The 19,371-nt window shown below is 41.5% G+C and overlaps 1 protein-coding gene across 1 annotated transcript in view; it reads left to right on the top strand.

Moving 5' to 3' along the window:
• Positions 1 to 712: 712 nt before the first annotated feature.
• The window catches only part of bahcc1b (BAH domain and coiled-coil containing 1b), a 63,764-nt gene continuing 45,105 nt past the window's right edge, over positions 713 to 19,371 (top strand). Inside the window, exons 1-2 of the mRNA XM_088438883.1 lie at positions 713 to 939; positions 3,104 to 3,436. Of these exons, the coding sequence (XP_088295009.1) occupies positions 3,265 to 3,436 (172 nt within the window). The 5' untranslated portion in view covers positions 713 to 939; positions 3,104 to 3,264. The remainder of the gene's footprint in view (positions 940 to 3,103; positions 3,437 to 19,371) is intronic.

Genomic DNA, 19,371 nt, shown 5'->3' with positions numbered 1-19,371 from the left:
TGGATTAGATGAAAAGTGCTGCTTGTAAAATGGGTGAAAAATATAAATTTCCTCACAGGTGTTCTGACAAAACAAATGATTTAAAAAAAAATAAAACATTAAGCAAGCAAATTTATTTGGTTGGTGGGCCACAAAAATGATGTGGCAGCCCAGATGTGGCCCCCGGGCCCTATGTTGACACCCGCTGTACATTATGCAGAAAATGTACAAAAAAAAACGAGAATTAGCCAAAACCCAATCAATATTTGAGCAGATGACGTGAAAGTAGTCTAAAATTGAGCAGGCCTCGCGTCCACGCGGCGCTCACAGGAGGAATTAAAATCAAACAGCGAGCCATTTCCCTCCTCGACTTTAGCGACATCCTGATTGGTTAAGACAGCCAGCCAATGGTGACGCCTGTTTACCGACGACTGTGGGGGTGGGGGTGGGGTGCTTGTATGTGTGTGTGCAGCGAAACCCAGGGTGGGGTAAGGGCGGATGGAGGAGGAAGAGGGGGTGAGGAGGGGCTGGGGGTGCCTCACGGGCACGCTTTCACATTGTCGTCCTCAAACCAGTAGGCGCGCGTTCACCCTCCCCGCACACAGACTCCCCCCCACCACCGCCGCCGCCGCCACCGTCCCTCCTCCCCCTCCCCCCCCCTCCTCCTCCTCCCGGCGTGTCTGAGTCCCCGGCTGCATGAACGAGTCTCGATTCACTACAAGCCCGAACTTCTCCGGCGCGTCTGTGCCATACCTCCAGTGAGTGCACAGCACAGTGTGCAGCGGCAGCAGCAGCAGCAGCAGCAGCAGCAGCATAGGATGTAATCAATCCCACATGTTTCATCTCGGCGACTCGGGGATTTTCACTTTGCATCATTTTGGGGGGTTTCGTCTTTGATACTTTTTTCTTCCCTACAGCCATCCACTCGCCATACAAGGGATATACATATATAACTTACCAGTAAGTAGGAAATGTGTGTGTGTTTTTTTAATCATCACTAAAATGTGACTTTCCTGCCTTGCGTGTTTAGAGCGTTTAAATGCAGTGGATTTATTATCAGACCAGGATGTATAAAAAATATTAAACCCAATATTTAGTTGTCAATGAAACTTTGAGCGTCACAATGCTGTTTCAGTGTTTATAGCAAAAACGGAATGTACAATATTGCAGATTTGACGTCACTTTTTGACTGTTTCCAGTTTCTGTAATTCATTCAAACAATTCATAAAAAAAGACTGACCGTTTTGTAGACATTTTTACTTTATTGTTAAGTGTGTTTTGGCAAAAAAAAAAAAAAGTCCCAAATTGCATGACTCCTTCTCATCCTCCACCGTCGCGAAGGCTGTGCTGACGCCGGGCTTCCTTCACCTCGGCTGGGCTCGTGTCGCAGATTTACCCCCCCCCCCCTACGAGCGTCGTGGATTTAGTGTCGCGGTTACGCATTGTGACTTGACTTTATTGCCGAATTGTTTGAAGTACTTGGTTTACATTTTAACCGGGGCCACTCGGCAATTTAATGCATTTTCTAGCGTTTTGTCCAAAAGTTCACCTGATTGTTGCGCTTTTGCCAAAGCTCTTTCGTGCACGGTACCAGATGCAGATTTTTTTGGTGTGTTTTACTGATCTTGTCGCACGCAAACTTTTTTTTATTATTTCATCTGACAATAAGAGCGTCGGTGTGTGTGAGAGTGACGAGAAGGCGTGTGTGTATAGAGTCCGTAGCCCTGTTTCGTCTCCCCGGCGCACACACACACGCTCACACACACTCCATTGGATCCAAATGGTCATTTTCTTTGACTCTTTTTCGACTAGATCCACTCACGTCGTTGTGCAATAACGCGAGACCTTGTTCAAATGCAGTCCGAGTGGCTCTCTGTTTACGTGCGACGTAAACACCGCGACGTGTGTTTACGGCTGGAGAGGAAGAAAAAAAAAACTGCAAAATGTATAGAGTGATGTCAGAGCAGAGTTGTTTATGATCGCTGTCCCGTGGAGAAAGACCATTGTGTCGAACCCACGTAGAAACAAGGAAGACTTCATTTCGCTCTCCTGTCGTTTTCTGCAGCGGATCTTCGTTTTTTTAATCCTCTAAAATTTCACGTGCAAAAGCAGTAAATTAAAACGTGCTTTTGAATGAATATCCACAACTCAAGACGGCTTGACTTTTCACACATGCGCTTTACAGTATTGACATACATTTACGCAACTTTGAAAGTCCCATCTCGACCTAAAAGTTCTATGCTTATTATATTCCTTTATCATTAAAACATTTGCTCCAGCGTTGAAAAAGATTTGTTTTCTTTGTTTTTCTTTTCCATGGGAGGTTCTAGATGGACACCGAAAGGCCCAATAGATGACTCCCCATCAGAGCGTCACAGGGAGCCCTATTTAAGTAAATGACCCGGGCTATAAGGCATACATATAAAGTCGATGATTTCCTACTATTTCACTGTTTATGGCCGCGCTCCCCATCGCACCGAGGCATAAAGGTGATTTGATTTGTGATTACACTGCTTGCTTGCTGCGTGTGTGCACGCTTGCACACACATGGCATTTTCCGCAAGTTGATGGAAATGTGCTTTCATTGATGTGGCGAGGAACAAGATATATATATATATATATATATATATATATATATATATATATATAATATATATATATATATATATATATATATATATATATATATATGAATCCCTATTTCAGTCATCTAAGGTTTTAGGGTGACAAATTGACGGCTGGGCACGGTGTGGGGGGGGGCAGTTTGCAGGTTATAATTTTGGAGCAATTTTCGCTATATTTGCTTTCTGGCTTAGATTGTTTTGCCTTTTTTTGAACAATTGGGGCGCGGAGGGGGTATTTACTTGAGAGTGTGCGGGGCCAAAATAGACTTTTTCCATGCTGGGGCCAAATTGTTCATGTGAAGTCAGTTTACCTTTGTGATGATTCTAATTTTCTTCTCTTTTTTTTTTTTTTTTCAAAAAGCGAGATCTTTTTCTATTGTGTTATCTCGCGAACACGAGTAGCGAACTGCATGTCAGTCGAGTCTATTCTGCATGGCTCCATCCCAGCTTGACTCATTATTGTCAGAGCTTTGACGTGTCTCCTGCCTTCTCCTTTGTAGGAGATGACGGGGACTGACTTTCCACCCCGCCAAGCCAAAACTCCGCTCAATGCGAGCGGATCCCCAAGTTCATAAAGGGGATTATTTGCATCTGGGTGCCTGAGAACCTTCGGTGCCTCCGGATTTTACCTCGGATTTGGGATTTATCGCTTCTGGGCCGGATGGAAAGCCGTGATTTCGCTCCTCCGCACCACCTCCTGACGGAGCGGAGCGCGCTGGTGCACAGCGCCGCGTCTCGGATGGCGCCGGGCGGCCACGGCGCCGTGCAGCACCCGGCTCACTTCCAGGCGGGGAAGTACTACTCATCCCATCTCTCCATGGCTCCGCACTCAGGTCAGTTCGGCTCGGCGTGTCAGTGCATTGAAAAACAAATCAAACTTTACGAGTCGGTTCGAGTCGGGTTCTCACGTGTGGATTAAAAATGGGTTTCCACCGGCATAATCTTGTCATACATTTATATGATTCATCAATTAGTAACGTGCTCATCATTGTCATTCTATGTAATTAATTAAGATTGGGTAATTCCACTGCTTACACCTCCCATTAAACAATAAATTAAGGCTATTAACCGTGGTCGTCTCAGAGCCCCTGTGAAGGTTTGGATTCGGTTCTGGTGGGGACAATGCGTTTGGAACTCGGGGTGCGGGCAACACCAGAAAATCCGGTTTCTATTTTGAGCGGCGACGTGACGGGGTGCGAATGGGTTGACAGTGCATGCATTAGATTTAACAAGTAGCTTTGGTATCCTGTCTCAATGGGGGGTGGGTGGGGGGATGGGAAGGTACGTCCTGTGTGTGCTCATGTCCCCGTGTAGGGGTGCTAGAGGGGAAAAAAAAAAAAAAACCCCACTGAAAATCATACCAGTGTTTAAATTGTGCGATTAACCAGATGCACGTGAACGTGTCCGATGAGAGAGCTCATTAATTAAGTTTGCAAATTCAGCGGATTCTTGAAAATGGACCAAGACACTCAGTCCTGTATGGGACACGCTTAGCTCTGATCTGATTTACATCTATCTATCTATCTATCTATCTATCTATCTATCTATCTATCTATCTATCTATCTATCTATCTATCTATCTATCTATCTATCTATCTATCTATCTATCTATCTATCTATCTGCTTTTTTATATAAAGTACTGTGTATGGTTTATGTTATTCTCTAACATCATTCACATTTACATATGCTACATGTTCTGTACTTTGAGTGTGTGGACACACACACACACACACACACACACATTTCTCTTATTTGATACATTGTTACAAAAATAATGCTCCTTCAAAGTATTTTTTAATATATATATATATATATATATATATATATATATATATATATATATATATATATATATATATATATATATATATATATATATATATATATATATATATATAAAATCTACCTTCAGTTTGTAAACATGTCTTTTGAATTTTGTACAGTGGCTTAAATATATTTTCTAAATTATGTATTACTTATGTCAGTCAAGCCTGCCTCATGACATAAATACATAATTGTAGATTTTGTTTGATAATTATTCATTGTAGAGTTTTCTTTTTAAACTGCGGCATATTATGAAACGTATTCTTCAAGTGGAGCGTATTTCTCCAAATTTATATGGAACTACCCCCCCCCCCCCACCAAAAAAAAAAAAAATCCCAACAAAGAGTTTCTACATGTAAAATGAGGCTTGTTTAAAGTAACAGACTTCTAACCTGCATAACGCCTTAACCAGATTATTGTGCACAAAGACTGATAGCGCCGCTCCCTCCCTTGCATTATGGTCCAATTTAAAGCTGATTCTGTAATGTTGGAGGGGGGAGACAGCATAGTAATGCTGGCTGATAATGCTATTGAAATATATTCAAGGGGGCCTCTCGCTGGGTCTCAAGGTGCATGACACTGTATTGAGCTCGCAGATATCCAGACCCTCCATTCACGTCTCTGATGGGCTTTTGACTGACATGACGGGCATGGAGGATTGCTGTTTTGACGATGGGGGTTGCTACCTCATAGGTGAGGGTTTTTTTTTTTTGAGGGGGGGGGTGTTATACCTTTTGTGCCTGCCCCCCCTTGGAGATTTAGCAAGCTATGCCTGGCTCCAGGCCTTAGCTAAGGGGGTAGATATGATTTGGAGTTGGCCGTACTGGGACAGGAGGAGGAAGGGCAGTGTGTGAAAAGAATACCCACAATTCCTTCCCATCTTCCCCTTTTTTTTCTTAAAAACATATAATCGACTGTATCGGGAAAAAAAAATGGATCGCGCTCCCGCAAAAGCATGCAATCCATCAATTTTTCTGAAGCCTCTTATTTAGATCAGCATGATGTCTGCTTGAATATCGACACGCTCCAAAAGGTGATGGAATGATGGTCGCATACTGGCGTCCCAAGCCCCCCCCCCCAATTTGATAAAACCCCATAATGATATTACACAGGCATTCTGATTATTGATAGGAACTATGGGAAGAAAGCTTTTGTCTCCGTCTGCCCTGCTGCCCCCCCATTTTCCCCCATGTGGTGTTCTTGTAGTTTCTTTCTTTCCTTTTTTGTGTGGTTCGCCCTGGGCAGTGGCTGTGCAAGTGTGTGTGTGTGTGTGTGTGTGTGTGTAGCCTGGAGTAGCACAGGTGTGCAGTATTATAGAGGGCGTGGCACAGCTTGTCATTGAACAGGTGTGTTACTTCCCAGACAGCAGTTTTGTTTACATGACCGTGGATGTGTGGGAGAGTGTGCGTGTGTGACCTACTATGAAACACACACACACACATATACAAAGGAAAGCTTTTTGTTGCAGCTGCACACACAGACACACATCCGAAGCCGCGCGCGCGCTTTGAAAAAGTAATAAACCATAATCGCAATGTTTCTGTAGCAGCAGATAACCTCTCCATCACCTCTCTCGTTTTTTTTTTTTTTTTAAACCCTCTCTCATTCTTCCTTCTATTGCCCTCCCCCCTTCCCTTCTACACACACCTTCCCTCCTCCTCCTGCTCGGTCATGTTTGAGACACACTTCAATTCACCGTTCTTTCACGGCCAATGGAAGTGTCCGTTGGTCTTGATCCTAATGTTCGCTCCAAATTTTCTCTGCTTTGATCATCGCAGCAGCACAAATGAGACGCACCCCTAAAAAAAAAAGTTGCGTGAAGCCGATTTTATGGGACTGTTGGACCTCCCAATGTGAGGTAAACCTTTTTGACTGGAAAACTCATGTGAGCATACTTGCAAATACATTCAAACATATTTGCAAATGTCTGCAAGTACGTCTGCAGTTCAAATTTCCATTTGACATTTTTCCTACCATCCCACAGAGAAGTGACTTGTGCAAACCCTGTGGCATTATGGTAAAAAAAATACCAAATTCTCATCAGAATTAATTCATTAAAATTACTAATAAACAGTGCTGATTTGTATAACTCATTCATTGGCAGCCTAGTTGAAAAGGATCTTTGACATCTATTGTCCCCAGTTGCAGTGAGTGATTGTATTCATGTCCAAACTTGATGAACGCATGCAATAAAAACAGTAAAATAAACAGTCAATATGGTGATGTTATAGAAAAAAATGCTTTTTTTTTTCCAAATTAACCTTCAAGCACAGTCAGACATATTTGCAAGTAGATTTGTGCGCACTTGCACATTCATTCAAATGAGTTTACCAGTCAAAAATGTTTATTCCACATTGACGGTTCCGTGTGTCTGTAAGATTTAATGGCAAAATTTGAAGTTGGCCAATTGAATAAAATCATTTTTGTTAGCGAGGAAATTGCCTTTCCCGCCTTTCACAACAAAGAGTCTACAGAATTAATGATACCTTGCGTTGTCCCTATACATAAAGAAACCCTCCAGAGACCCAGCCTATTCATTTGTGTCCGCTGTGGTGGACATTTATTTTTAGTTCATATTTTTGACTCATTAAACCTACTAAGTCCTAGTGTCCTCAGGAGAGGACATCCTGCTTTTTCTAATGATGTGTTTGGGTGGGATGCAGTTCAATTTTTTGCTGCCTTGCTGAGACAAAATGGACATAGCGGAGGACGCAAATGAATAGGCCGGGTCTCAGGAGGATATCATCGAAAACAATTTAGCAAAATGTTCTGGAGATAAGAATTTGCTTTCTTTTTGTGCTTACTCACATGTTTTGGGAGTAGAGGACAATCCGCGTGTTTTGTTTGTAGCCATGAGTCAGCTAAAGCGCATACGTGGTCGGGTACTGGTTTAAGCACAAAGGAGACGGAAAGGCTGGAAAAAAATGAATGAGAATCCCAAAGAAGGAGGGACGGCACTGGGAGCGAGGAGGCTGAATATTTCCACCTGGATGGTAATCCGGTCGGATTACAATCGCCCGACGGCGCCCACTGGCCGCCATCCTCGGGGCTGGCGTCTCCGCCGCCTCTCGAGAGTGACAGGAAGTGAAAGCGAGAGAGGTGTGTGTGTGTAAATGTGAGATGAGTCAGCAAGGGATGAGCGTCTCAGACAGAGCGGGCCGGTTTGGACTGCGCCCAGGGCACGGGGGGCACTTCCCGGGTGCGGCGCGCAAGACGACCCCCCGCGGGGAGGAGACAGCTGGTGGAGGCTGCAGCCAGCTGAGCTGCCATTGGATGCGGCAAACTGTCAACTCACTTCTCTTCAAACATACTGTACGTATTTGTTTGCGAGTAAGCCGGATTACGCGGAAGCTTCTTAACCAATTTCAACGACAACAAAAAAACTTTGTGGCCTTATCTTTTTGTGCGCTCTCTGTCTCCACGTAGTCACTCGCTATATGGAACAGTTTTCATAAATGTTTTCAATTTTTCATCCCGTTTGGCACGTTTGCATTAGTTTCTCACATTTTCATCAATTTGTCAAATTCAAATTGATAGTGTAGTGTAACAGAATGCTGTTTTTAGATATTAAAGGGAAAATTTGAGATGCACCTATGCGCGTTTAAAGTGCATATATATATATATATATATATATATATATGTGTGTGTGTGTGTGTGTGTGTTGAGTATATGTATACACACACACACACACACTCACGTGAACAAAAGTTTTTCAACCATTATCATTGCATCAAGGAACAAAAGCAAGCAATTTTCCACAGTTTGGATCAATAAAACCCAATAAAAACATTAGCAATAAACAATAGCAACAAACAATAGCAATAAAAAACCACACATGTGGACTGACCTGTTTTTGAAAAAGTATGACATTTTCTGATAAAAAAAAAAAAAATATATATATATATATATATATATATATATATATATATATATATATATATATATATATATATATATATATATATATATATATATATATATATATATATATATATATATATATATATATATATGTAATATATGTATACTGCCGCTGCTGTATTGTTTATTGTAGTGCCGATGGCACTTTGGATACACACATTTTTTTTCCCCAGAAACAATAGCAGGTCATTTCGCGGAAAGACTTACACTTTCCAATATATAATTTTCCTTTCAATGTCATGAAATGAACGGCGTTTTTTTCTTTTTAATTCTTGTAATATGTAACGGCTATTCCAAGTATGGGCTTCCATCTCAATTACCGATTCCTTGAACCTATAGCGGGCGGGTCGGTCACCAATGACGTGGGATGAACAGATGTTCAAAAATAATTTACACAAAGCATAAAAAATATAGCTGTTCCGAAAGATAAATCAGGACGCGTCATGTGCCACTTATCTGCGTCAAATCAAGATGACCTGGCTAATAACGCCACCAGCAGAAGTGTCAGCCTCCAGAGGCTGACATGAATGAAATCCCACCGAAATCTAATTCTACGTCGAACCGAAGCCTTTTTGATGTGCAAGCCTTGAGTGAAGAGCGTGTTGGTTCCCAGGCACGTTTGCTTGGAGGACAGAAAGACTTTTGTCCGGCCTCCAACTCTCATCCAACATGCGAACAGCTGCTTATTGTCTGCGCTGCTGATATGAAGGGAGCCGGTCCCGCTCGCTTTCAACATCTCGGGGCTGTGAACGCACGCCGCCATCTGATGACTTGGCATGTAAATGGAAAGTGCCAGACTCGCTCTGTCCATGTGCTTCTTCTGCCTGCCCCCCCCCTTTCCCCACTTTTCGCTCAGACCAGACCTCTCCTCCGCCCTGTTCCTCTTCCACCACATGCTCGCCCTTCCTCCTCCTCCTCCTCTTCCTCTCCCTCCGCTTCCCTCTTTCACTTCCCCTTTGCTCTGCGTTTGCTCCTCTCCGTTTCAAGTGGTCCTCATGGTTCCGTCCTCTTCCTCCTTTACCTCCTCCCCACGCTACGTTCCGCTGTCACTCTTTGCTTATCAATTGCCCCCCCCCCACACACACACACCTCCTGCATCTGCCTCATCTCTCTCGATCTAACCCCGTCTCGATTTCAAACCACTTCCTCTCCTCTTCCACATGGCCTCGTTGTTCTCGGTCGGATGGTTGTAGGAGAGCAACATCAAATGACTTTAGGAAGAGTTGAAGACATTTTTTTTAAACATCTGAATGAATGGAAAAAAGCCACATATATATATATATATATATATATATATATATATATATATATATATATATATATATATATATATATATATATATATATATATATATATATATATATATATATATATATATGTATATATATATATATATATATATATATATATATATATATATATATATATATATATATATATATATATATATGTATATATATATATATATATATATGTATGAGATTGCTAGTTGTTTATTTGCTTCCTTGGAAAGTTTGTTTTTTTCATCAACACACAATATGTAATACCAAGTTTTTTTTAGCTTCAAATGTGCCGCACTTTCCGATATGAAAGTGCAACAATGAGTAACGAGATTTATGCTGGTGGGCATGTGCGTTTTCGCGTGTACTGCGTGCGCGCGTGTGTGTTTGCTGGCCGAGCTATTTTATGGGCTCTTGTCTTTGTCGCGGGGGTCAAGGCAATCCCCCCGCTTATGCTACGTGACCGAGAGACGACATTACTTTGCGCGGGGGAGCGCGGGCTCTGCTGTGATGTCACACACTCCTCGCCCCGTCTCGAAAAGTACACACACACCGCACCACAAAGAGATCCCCTTATCTCGGCGGGCCGACACCTGAGACTAGCCGGGGTCACATTCGGGCCCTGACTCACGGACACTCGAGTGGACTCGTTTGATGCCTTTCTTGTGTTCCGCCTCTCTCCTTCATTCATTTCAGCTGTTTGCCCCATTCATATTATAATGGCTTCCATTCAGGCGGGTCTATGTCCAGTTTGTTTTGCTGTCAGGGCCTCAGATGGATTGGAGGGGGGGGGGCCTGGAGGTTCATCCGGAGGTGAGGATTAAAAAGCCTCCCCGAAGTTTCTTCATAGTTGTACTGTCGTGCAGACGGAACAGATTGGTGTGACAGACAGGTAGATATTAAATAGGTAATGCGAGGGTGTGCGCGCGCGCGCGTGTGTGTGTGTGTGCATCGGCGTTGGGGAGTCTGAAATAGAGAGAAGCAGCTGTGTGGAACAGCATGGATCGTTACACAGTGACACACATGAAAGCATTAAGTATATTCAGGAGCCTTTGTTGAATATACATGGCGCTGTGTGCATGTGTGTGTGTGTGTGTGTGTGTGTGTGTGTGTCTGCTCTCACACTGCCTGCGAATAGTGAGGGAAAGAACAACTAGAGAGAGCTAGGCAAAAAAAAAAAAGATCAACAACAACAAAGATCCGTCATCAGTCATTCATGGCTAATCAGTCTCGCGGGACACACACACATATACACACACACGACGGCACACACACTGAGCCGAGGTCCTAATCCCACCGGGACTCCTTGTGCTTCTCCCTGTGCCTGTCTAAATTTTGGATCGGGCCTGATTAAAAGCGAAACTCTCCTCTTCTGCGTGCGGCTCACAACCTTTCTCGCGCTTTTTCCCGCCGCCTTTTCTTTCGCGCGTCTTTGATTGCCGCTAAAGTGTCTCCATTTCTTCTTCTTGTCTCTTTAATAACCGCCCACTGTCTTCCTCAGTTGTTTTGATCTGTGTTTTTGCATGTGTGCGTGCTTGATATATGGAGTCTGATTTGGCCTATATGTACACATGGTATGTGTGAGTGCCAAAGAAAGATCTGTACTTGATTAAAATATTTTATATTTTTACATTTATATGTGTGTGTGAAGATGTGAAAATAATACAACTGTATTAGACTGAATTATACGTATTGTGTGGCAAGCTTGAAAGTATTTGGCAAGAAGCAAATCTGTTTTGCTGATCCGTGCAAAGGAAAATAGGGAAGTGTAGACTGTTCTTCAAACTGAAATTTTGTGACGCCTACATGCTGTATATGAAATGTTCTCTTAAATCTGTTTAATAGGCACTCTTAGTGAGGAAGGAAAGTTGTGGCGTAATGGAGGCCATTATCACAGCATGCAATGGGACGGATGTATAAAGTCGTTACATAATTAGCATATATGACAAAAAATGTACTGTTGAAATAGAGGTATTAAAAAAAGCACTGATGTGTTATTTTTCTCCAATAATTTGTGTTTTTCCTGATGCTTCCTTATCTGTAAGATAATAACTTGATTCATCGGTTAGCTGTTAAAGAAGCGTAAAGGAACTTTGGAAGGAAGTTTGCTTTTTTTCTGGAGTGTGAAAAAGTTAAAAAAAAAAACACAATTTGGTCGCAGTGCCTCAAAGAAAACACAGCATCGCATAGTTGAATTAATTGCTGCTCGTCATCACTGAGCATTATTATTTTTGTTGTTTGCATGTTCGAGTGTGCCTAATTTTGTGGTTGATTGTGCTAGGCTTTGATAGCGCATTAGTCCTTTTGTGAGCTCGGGTATCATTAAAAGTTAAATATGTGCATATTTTTGCCTGAATGCAATCACCAAAATGCGTATTTCACTAGCTATAAAAGAATTTCCATTTTGTCCTTATTTTGTTATACAGAAGCAGTCAAACATTTGGAAACACCTTGAAATCAAATGGGGATGCGCATGAAAGGTCATTCAGCATCATCCACATCCTAAATTTTATTGAAAAAATACTAAAGTGGAAAAAAACTACTATGGGCTTTACATTCTGGAGTGCATATTTTTAAAATCATCACAGAATTCAAATTTACTGTTTTTGACATCTTATTTTTCAGTTCATCTTTTCCATCTTATTTGTAAAACACAGAAAGTGATTTCGGGTCATAAGTCAACATCCACATCATAAGACTGACTGAGAAAATACTAAGATGCAAAGCTGTTGTCTCTGCAATAATTTTTGGTGTATGAATATAACTTGTATTATTTGGATGAGTGTACTTTAAAAATCTGCACAGCCATTCACTTTTAACTCATTCACGCCCAAAAAGGTTTTTATACGTGTTTTAGGGGAGTCCAAAAATTCAATCCCAGGCACTTATTATTTATACATATTTTTTCATATTTCTGTGTTGGCCTTTTCTGAAATCGTCTGATAATGAGTTGAGTTACATTTTTGCCATTCTTTCAATTTCATTTTTCATGTCATATTGTTTGGAAACTCCTTCAAATTCAAATGGTCTCAAATACATTAAGAGGTCTAAAAAATATTGACAATTAAAACTTTCCTGCTGTGAACTGAAAGCCATTTTGAATCATAAAGTGTCACCCACATCATGAAGCTGACTAAGAAAACATTCATTTCTGGAGTATGAATATAATTTGTATAATTTGGTGGCAGGTATGTATTTTAAAATTCTACACAGAACTGAAATCTGTCATTCACTTTTAAATGACATTTTTTTCCTTCTCTTATTTCAGTTAATCTTTCACATCATCTTGTTTAGAAACTCCTTCAACGTCAAATAGTCTGAAATACATTGAGAGATCCCAAAAATTCAAGTTTTTAACAATTAAAAATGTACCGCTGTGAACCGAAAGCCATTTTGAATCGTAACGCGTCACCCACATCATAAAGCTGACTCCAAGAATTGCAAGATGTGCCAAGACAAAAAAAAATCGACAAAACAATCTCCCCCAAAATTCAAATCTACTATTACCTTCCTTTAATTTGAAATTCATTCATTTTTTTCTCCGTCCCCTTATTCTTCATCTTTAATTTCATCTCGCCGACTCTCCCCAATCATCTTTTTTTATTCCTGTGTAAATATGACGAAATCAAGGCATATGAAAAGAGGGGGGAAAGCCGAGCAGAAATAAGGTCACACTAGGTTATTCTCATCTCTCTCTCTTCATCGCACCCTCCAATCGTCTCCCTCTGCTTGCTCCCTTGTTGCGCTCGCTGTCTGCCGATCCTCTGTCTTGTTTAGTCTCCTCGCGCGCGCACACACACACACACACGCAAGCCGAGGCTGACACCTGCGCGTCGAGCCGTTGAGAGTCTAATTTAAGTAAAGTGCTTCTCTAGGAACCACAACCCCTCAACTCACGATGGTGGAGGTTGATACGGAGCAATGTGGTTAAGCACACACAGTCATGTGTCGACACACACAAACACACACATCCCGATTCAGTCGTATTACGCTGTGACTGGGGGTGGGGGAGAGGTGCAAGTGGCGTGGATGGTTATAAGTAGAATTCTGTCATAATCATATTGCATATTTGCCCCCACCCCTTCGGGTGGATGACCTTTGCGGATGTGGTGGGACGTCTTGCCCAAGGACACTTAAGCAGAGTGGATTTTGCCTGCCGTTGGCACACTTGTAACCCATGGAGGAAAGGTGTGCTTTCGTTTCCGCGGAGAAGCACAATTCTATCGCTCAATTATCACTAGGTAGGCTTAAAAAAAATGTCATTCTTCATCAATTGAGGCTAAATAGATTGGACGATTCGGCTGTGTTTCTCTCAGAAAGTGGAAAATAAAGCTGGACTTTTTCCCGGTTTTTGACCATTTCCTTTTGGGGTCATTTTATCATTCTCGCAGTATTTTAGCTAATGGACGGAACACTACCTGTTGTGTGATAAATAAGAGGTGGCTCCATTTTGAACTTTGGCATGTTGTCATCATCTGGGTGAAATTTCAGCTCCTTTCAATCTTTTCCCTTTGATGTGAAATGTCTTTATTGTAAAGATCAAAGGATTGGACAAAAAAACTGCACTAGGGTCAATTCCAATGCCTCGCCATGCCTTACGCATGCATTTGGAGAGCGGATTTAAAAAGTCTACACACCCCTGTCAAAATGCCACCTTTTTGAGATACTATGTCCTCCTGAGACCATTCATTCATGTCCACCAGGGTTTATTATGTCAATTATGACAGCATAGTTAATTGCATCCCACCTGAACACATGTGACATCATTGAAAAGGCTGGGTTGTCCTCTACTGAGGACACCGGGACACTGTATCAAAAGTTATAGAAAAAAAAGAAAAAAATAAGCTGATTCTCAGGGGGATATATTAAAAACATTATTTCATGGTTTGTTCCATAGTTTTGACTATAAGAAAATCTCAAATGTACATGTTGGAAAATGTTTTATGGTTCAATGAAACTGAGGTGGATCTTTATGGATTTCGTTTACACAATTTCGTTTACACGAAAAGACACAAAAATAGACAGGAAAAGCTGATTAGAACAAATTTCTAGGTGTTAACTACAGACACTTAAATGGTAGCAGTTTTTTGCTGACTCCCATTTAACATGTTTGAATGTGATTTTTTTTTTAGGTGTAAATGCAGCAACGTCCCAATTATGAAAAGGGTGTGTACACTTATAAAGCAACATATTTTGTGTATGTTTTGTGTGTATTTTTTTTTACTTCTCTTAAAACGTTTTTTCAAAAATAAATTCAATTGAATTGTATGGTTTTGGAGATCACATTAGTTGCAACATGACCTGGGGTATAAATGTCAAGACATTTTTTTTTTTTACAGTTGCTGTGGCTTTGTTGTTAAATATTACATTTCAAAGAAGTATTGTATGTTAAAACTCTCCCCCAGCAGTTCAAAAAGGCTTTTCTTCCGTAGTCAAATGTCTTCAATTTTAGCAGTGCTGGGATTAAATTTAGGGATGCTTGAGCCCCCAGAAAATAGCCTAGTAATGCCCATGCTTCCCTTTAAAACATTTTTTTTTTTTTATGATCCTGTATTATTTTACAGGTCAGTTCTGAGAATGCTTGCGCCATCTAACTCGACAACATCTTTTTTTTTTGTGCATGAGAAAGAAAGAAAAGATTTCTGGGTAATGTTTGCACAAGAGAAGAAAAAAAAAGAGCAATTAGAGCGATATTTTCGCACCAGCTTCCAAAGTTTTTCAAGCTGTAATTGTAATGAGGAACACATGTTAAGGCATAGGAGCGGCGTAATCCTACACCAGAGAACATGGCTTTAAACGAGGATTGCGCACTAATAATTAACTTGAAATGTGTCAAACTGGGATTGCGACGCAACCGCCTTGGCTCACGAGAGAAAGCGTGCCGAGCGAGCGCCGCCGCTCAGCTCCGTCTCTGGCTCCGGCTTTGTTGTCGGACTTCCAGGCGGATCTCATCCGACGCGTCCCTCACGCGATTGGTCCGTAAGGGTGTGGCGCAGGCATGTTGGACCGGAATGGCACCAGAACTCCCAAAGCGAGCTTGGGCACAGGCACCGGAGATGAAATTGCATTATCGACTCTTTGCCAGCCTAAAAATATCTGTAACCTTATGCTTCTAATTCATGTACGTGTATCCGACCCAGTCATCTGTGATCCGTTCTTTCCAAATTCCCCTGATGTTCTTCAATACCATCGTTTCTCATTTTTTTTACTATAAATCCCCTTTAGTTGGGTCAAAAAAAATTATATATATATATATATATATATATATATATATATATATATATATATATATATATATATATATATATATATATATATATGTGTGTGTGTGTGTGTGTGTGTGTGTGTACATTTTTATTTGACCTTTTTCCTCTCACAATAGTCTTTTTTTTTATTCAATCCCAGACACATGCTTTTGCATTTATTTTAAGAGTCCAGATATCCATCTACTTTTTTTATCAATTTGTATTTTTCCAAAATATTTTTCAAGTATGTCTCAAAGAGTATCTAAAAACGGCTAGCGCTCATCAATCAACTAATTAATTACTTTAGTAATGAATTTGTTTGATCTAAAATGAGCGACTACTTCAATACCAAAAGTAATTGCTAGTCCAGGAGTTTCAAACTCTAATTTAGCACTGGCTACATCGTTGTTATAATTTTTGTCAGATGATTATGAATCAAATACATTTTACGTGTGTTTGTCATATACTTAGCCAGTTTCAAAATCAGAGGCTGGTAAAAAACTTGTTTTTTTTAAACGCTGAAGACAACTTGCAAGTTTGTTATATTAGACAGAAACTTGAAGTCAAGTCAGCATTTCACGGGCCGCATAAAATGATGCGGCGGGCCAAATCTCGCCCCCGGGCCTTGAGTTTGACCCCTGTGAGTTAAAATCGAAGTTTTTTTGTGTCATTGCTGCACCTGCTACGCCTCCAGGTATAAAAGGGCGTTCAACCACAATATCTCCGAATTTTTTCTTTTTTTTTTTTTCCCCCTCTAAAATACTTTCAAAAGAATTAATGGAGTTCAGTTTCAGCTCATATTAATGTGGAAAAAGTTTTCAAAAGATTTGTTTTGGTTCCATCTGGCATTCCGGGAGGGGTGTGTAGACTTTATATATCCATGGCATACGGGTTAACTCACCCCCCCTGCGTGTCATCCACAAAGTCTGCGGTGAGGAATAGAAACTTTTTTCCTTCTTACTCACCTTTGTCAACGGAAGCCATTTTTTCCAAAATGGCCTTTTTCTGTTCATTGAATCCGGCCTGCTAGTCCGTTTCGTGATTGATTCTTTGCTTTGTGTAATGACCAGGCAGTTCCAACCAGCAGGTGATGCGTCTTGCAGGGGGGCTAGCCGTCGATTCTGTGAGATCGGGGATTTCATTTTTGTGTGTGTGTGTGAGGGGGGAGCGACATTAGTTTGTGTGTGTGTGTGTGTGTGGCAAGACTCTGGTCCGCAATCTGGGAGTCGGGCTTTGAGCTGCTGTTCATAGTCTGCTGATTTATGCGCCTCGCAGGGAAATCTCTCATTTGTTGCTCTTTCATCTCATTTTTCCCCCTCTACTCTCTCTCTCTCTTTCTCTCTCTCTCTCTCTTTTTTTTCCCGTAATGTGATTCAGTGCAGCCGCTCGTCCCAGATGACACGCAATGCTTTGCCTGCATGCGCGCCTCTCTCCCCGCTCACTCCGACATGAATGAGTCAAGAGGAATAGTTGATGAATAATAAGATAGAGCGGAAGGGAAAATGCTATCTGGATGGCGTGGAGCAAAAGAACTCCTTTTGCTCCCCGGAACATATTTTTTGTAAGCACTGTTCAGTCTTTTTATTGACATACTGAAAGCGTTTTGCATCCCTCGGCGTGTGCGCACGTGCGCGTGCGAGTCTTCCGCCACCGCCTTGTTTGAGTAGCCCTGTCACTTGTGCAATTCTGGGGTGTCAAAACAGATCAGAAAGGTCTGGCTTGACTCCTGCCACTAAATACAAACACACACGTGCACGCTCGGAGTCACGCACGCACGCACACACACACACACGCCGGCTCGAGGCGCCATGCCAGGGCCCTTTGGTGGTTGGAGGCTTATGAAAGGGTCGGGCTGACGAGACGTTGCCAAGTGTACGGCAATAGGCGTAGCAGCCAAACTAACGAGAGTCAGAACCTCTGACACACTCGCACACACTCACACGGGGACCGTGCAGACTGACTGGGGCTTTCAGTAGTGAGCGTGCGTGTGTTTGTCAACGGGCGAATGTGACACTAAGTCACCAAGCATACTGATGTGTAATCGGAAGGAGTCGACAAATTGCGCCTGCGAGTGTGGGTTGCTTCGTTTCCATCACTCTCCCCATAGGGTCGGCATTTCCGTGAATCGAAAAGGAGTTTATTTTAGAAATGCCTTCAAATTGCGAAAAACTTTTACCGCTCTAAAATTTGGGCAAAATGGTAACAACATCCCCGCTTTCCTTGTTACTTGGGAACGATCGGAGAATGCTAGTCGCTAAGCTAACTTGCGCGGCATCAAGAAATAGCTGCAACTGGCTAACTAGCGTGGTTAAAAACGAACTTTTATCCTGTCTTCTTTTTATTATGGATTCTTGGTTTCATTTCTTCAGACATTTTGTCAGGTCTGTAAGCAAAGTAAATACAGCTCCATTTACTAGAAACAAACAGTTGCATGTAAAGAGACTTAAAATGAAAACAAGGTTTTTTTCAGTGTGCAAAGGCAAACCGCCAAATTCTGTTACCCTCCATGTTGGCAAAAAAAATACTGATAAGTCTTTTTATCGTAATATAATCTCTTCTAAGTAGCAGGAGGAGTCACTACATATGACACACCAAGCGTGAAGAGAACAGAAGAAGGCAAGCTAGCCAATAAGTTAACTAGCGGCAACTGACTAGCTTGTCTGGCTTAACCTAGCACTTTTACCTATTTTCCTTTTGATAGATTTGTTTCTTCAGATATTTGTTTTTCAGTCAGGATCGTTTGCAAAGTTAAACAGTTTTCCCTTTACTGGTAAAAAAAAAATAAAAAATACCCGAAGAAAAGAAACTTAAACCCAAAACACTGTCCTTTCATTTTGCAAAGGCAATCCGCTAAGTCACGATTCCTCTGTGACACTTCCGTAAAGTCTTTTTCGTGCTATCATCATATTTCATTAGGAGGATGAGTTGTAGCTAATCATGTGACAAAGTAGGCAAAATGAACCGGAGAAGGCGTGCTAACTGATAAGCTAACGTCAAATGTGGAGCAGCATGCTAAAGGTATAGAGAACAATTCTAACAGAAATCTCTTTGAAACCGTGTTACAGTGCGGCGTAATTAACTATGACCGGCATAGCAGCTTGTAACTAAATAAAGAAACTAAGCAAACAGCTACACAGCTAGCGCACATATCAGCTAGCACACACATCAGAAAACCAAAAATTCAGCCAGACATCCGACATTTACTTTTACTAAACAAATCAAACCCATTCAAAAATACACTTAATTCCATTATACATTTTATTCTCACATTTTACCACGACATAGAGTACGGTTCATGCATCATAGTCGCTGTAGGTTAAACATTGAATGTTTTTAAAACACATTCCTGTGAGAACATGTGCTTTCTGATATCAGTCTTACTCCTGTTTTGTCTTCTTTCTCTCCTCCTCCCTTCCTCTCTATAGAATAGTGAGAAACCTTGGGACAACTGGGCCTGCTATCTTTCCCGCTGTTAGCTTTCACCTTCGATCTTTGC

This window comes from Hippichthys cyanospilos, chromosome 17, assembly GCF_059441005.1.
Source record: "Hippichthys cyanospilos isolate Australia breed blue-spotted pipefish chromosome 17, RoL_Hcya_1.0, whole genome shotgun sequence".
Classification (NCBI taxonomy): Eukaryota; Metazoa; Chordata; class Actinopteri; order Syngnathiformes; family Syngnathidae; genus Hippichthys; species Hippichthys cyanospilos.
The sequence above is the reverse complement of the archived record's forward strand: the minus strand, read 5'-3'. Positions and strand labels throughout refer to the sequence as shown.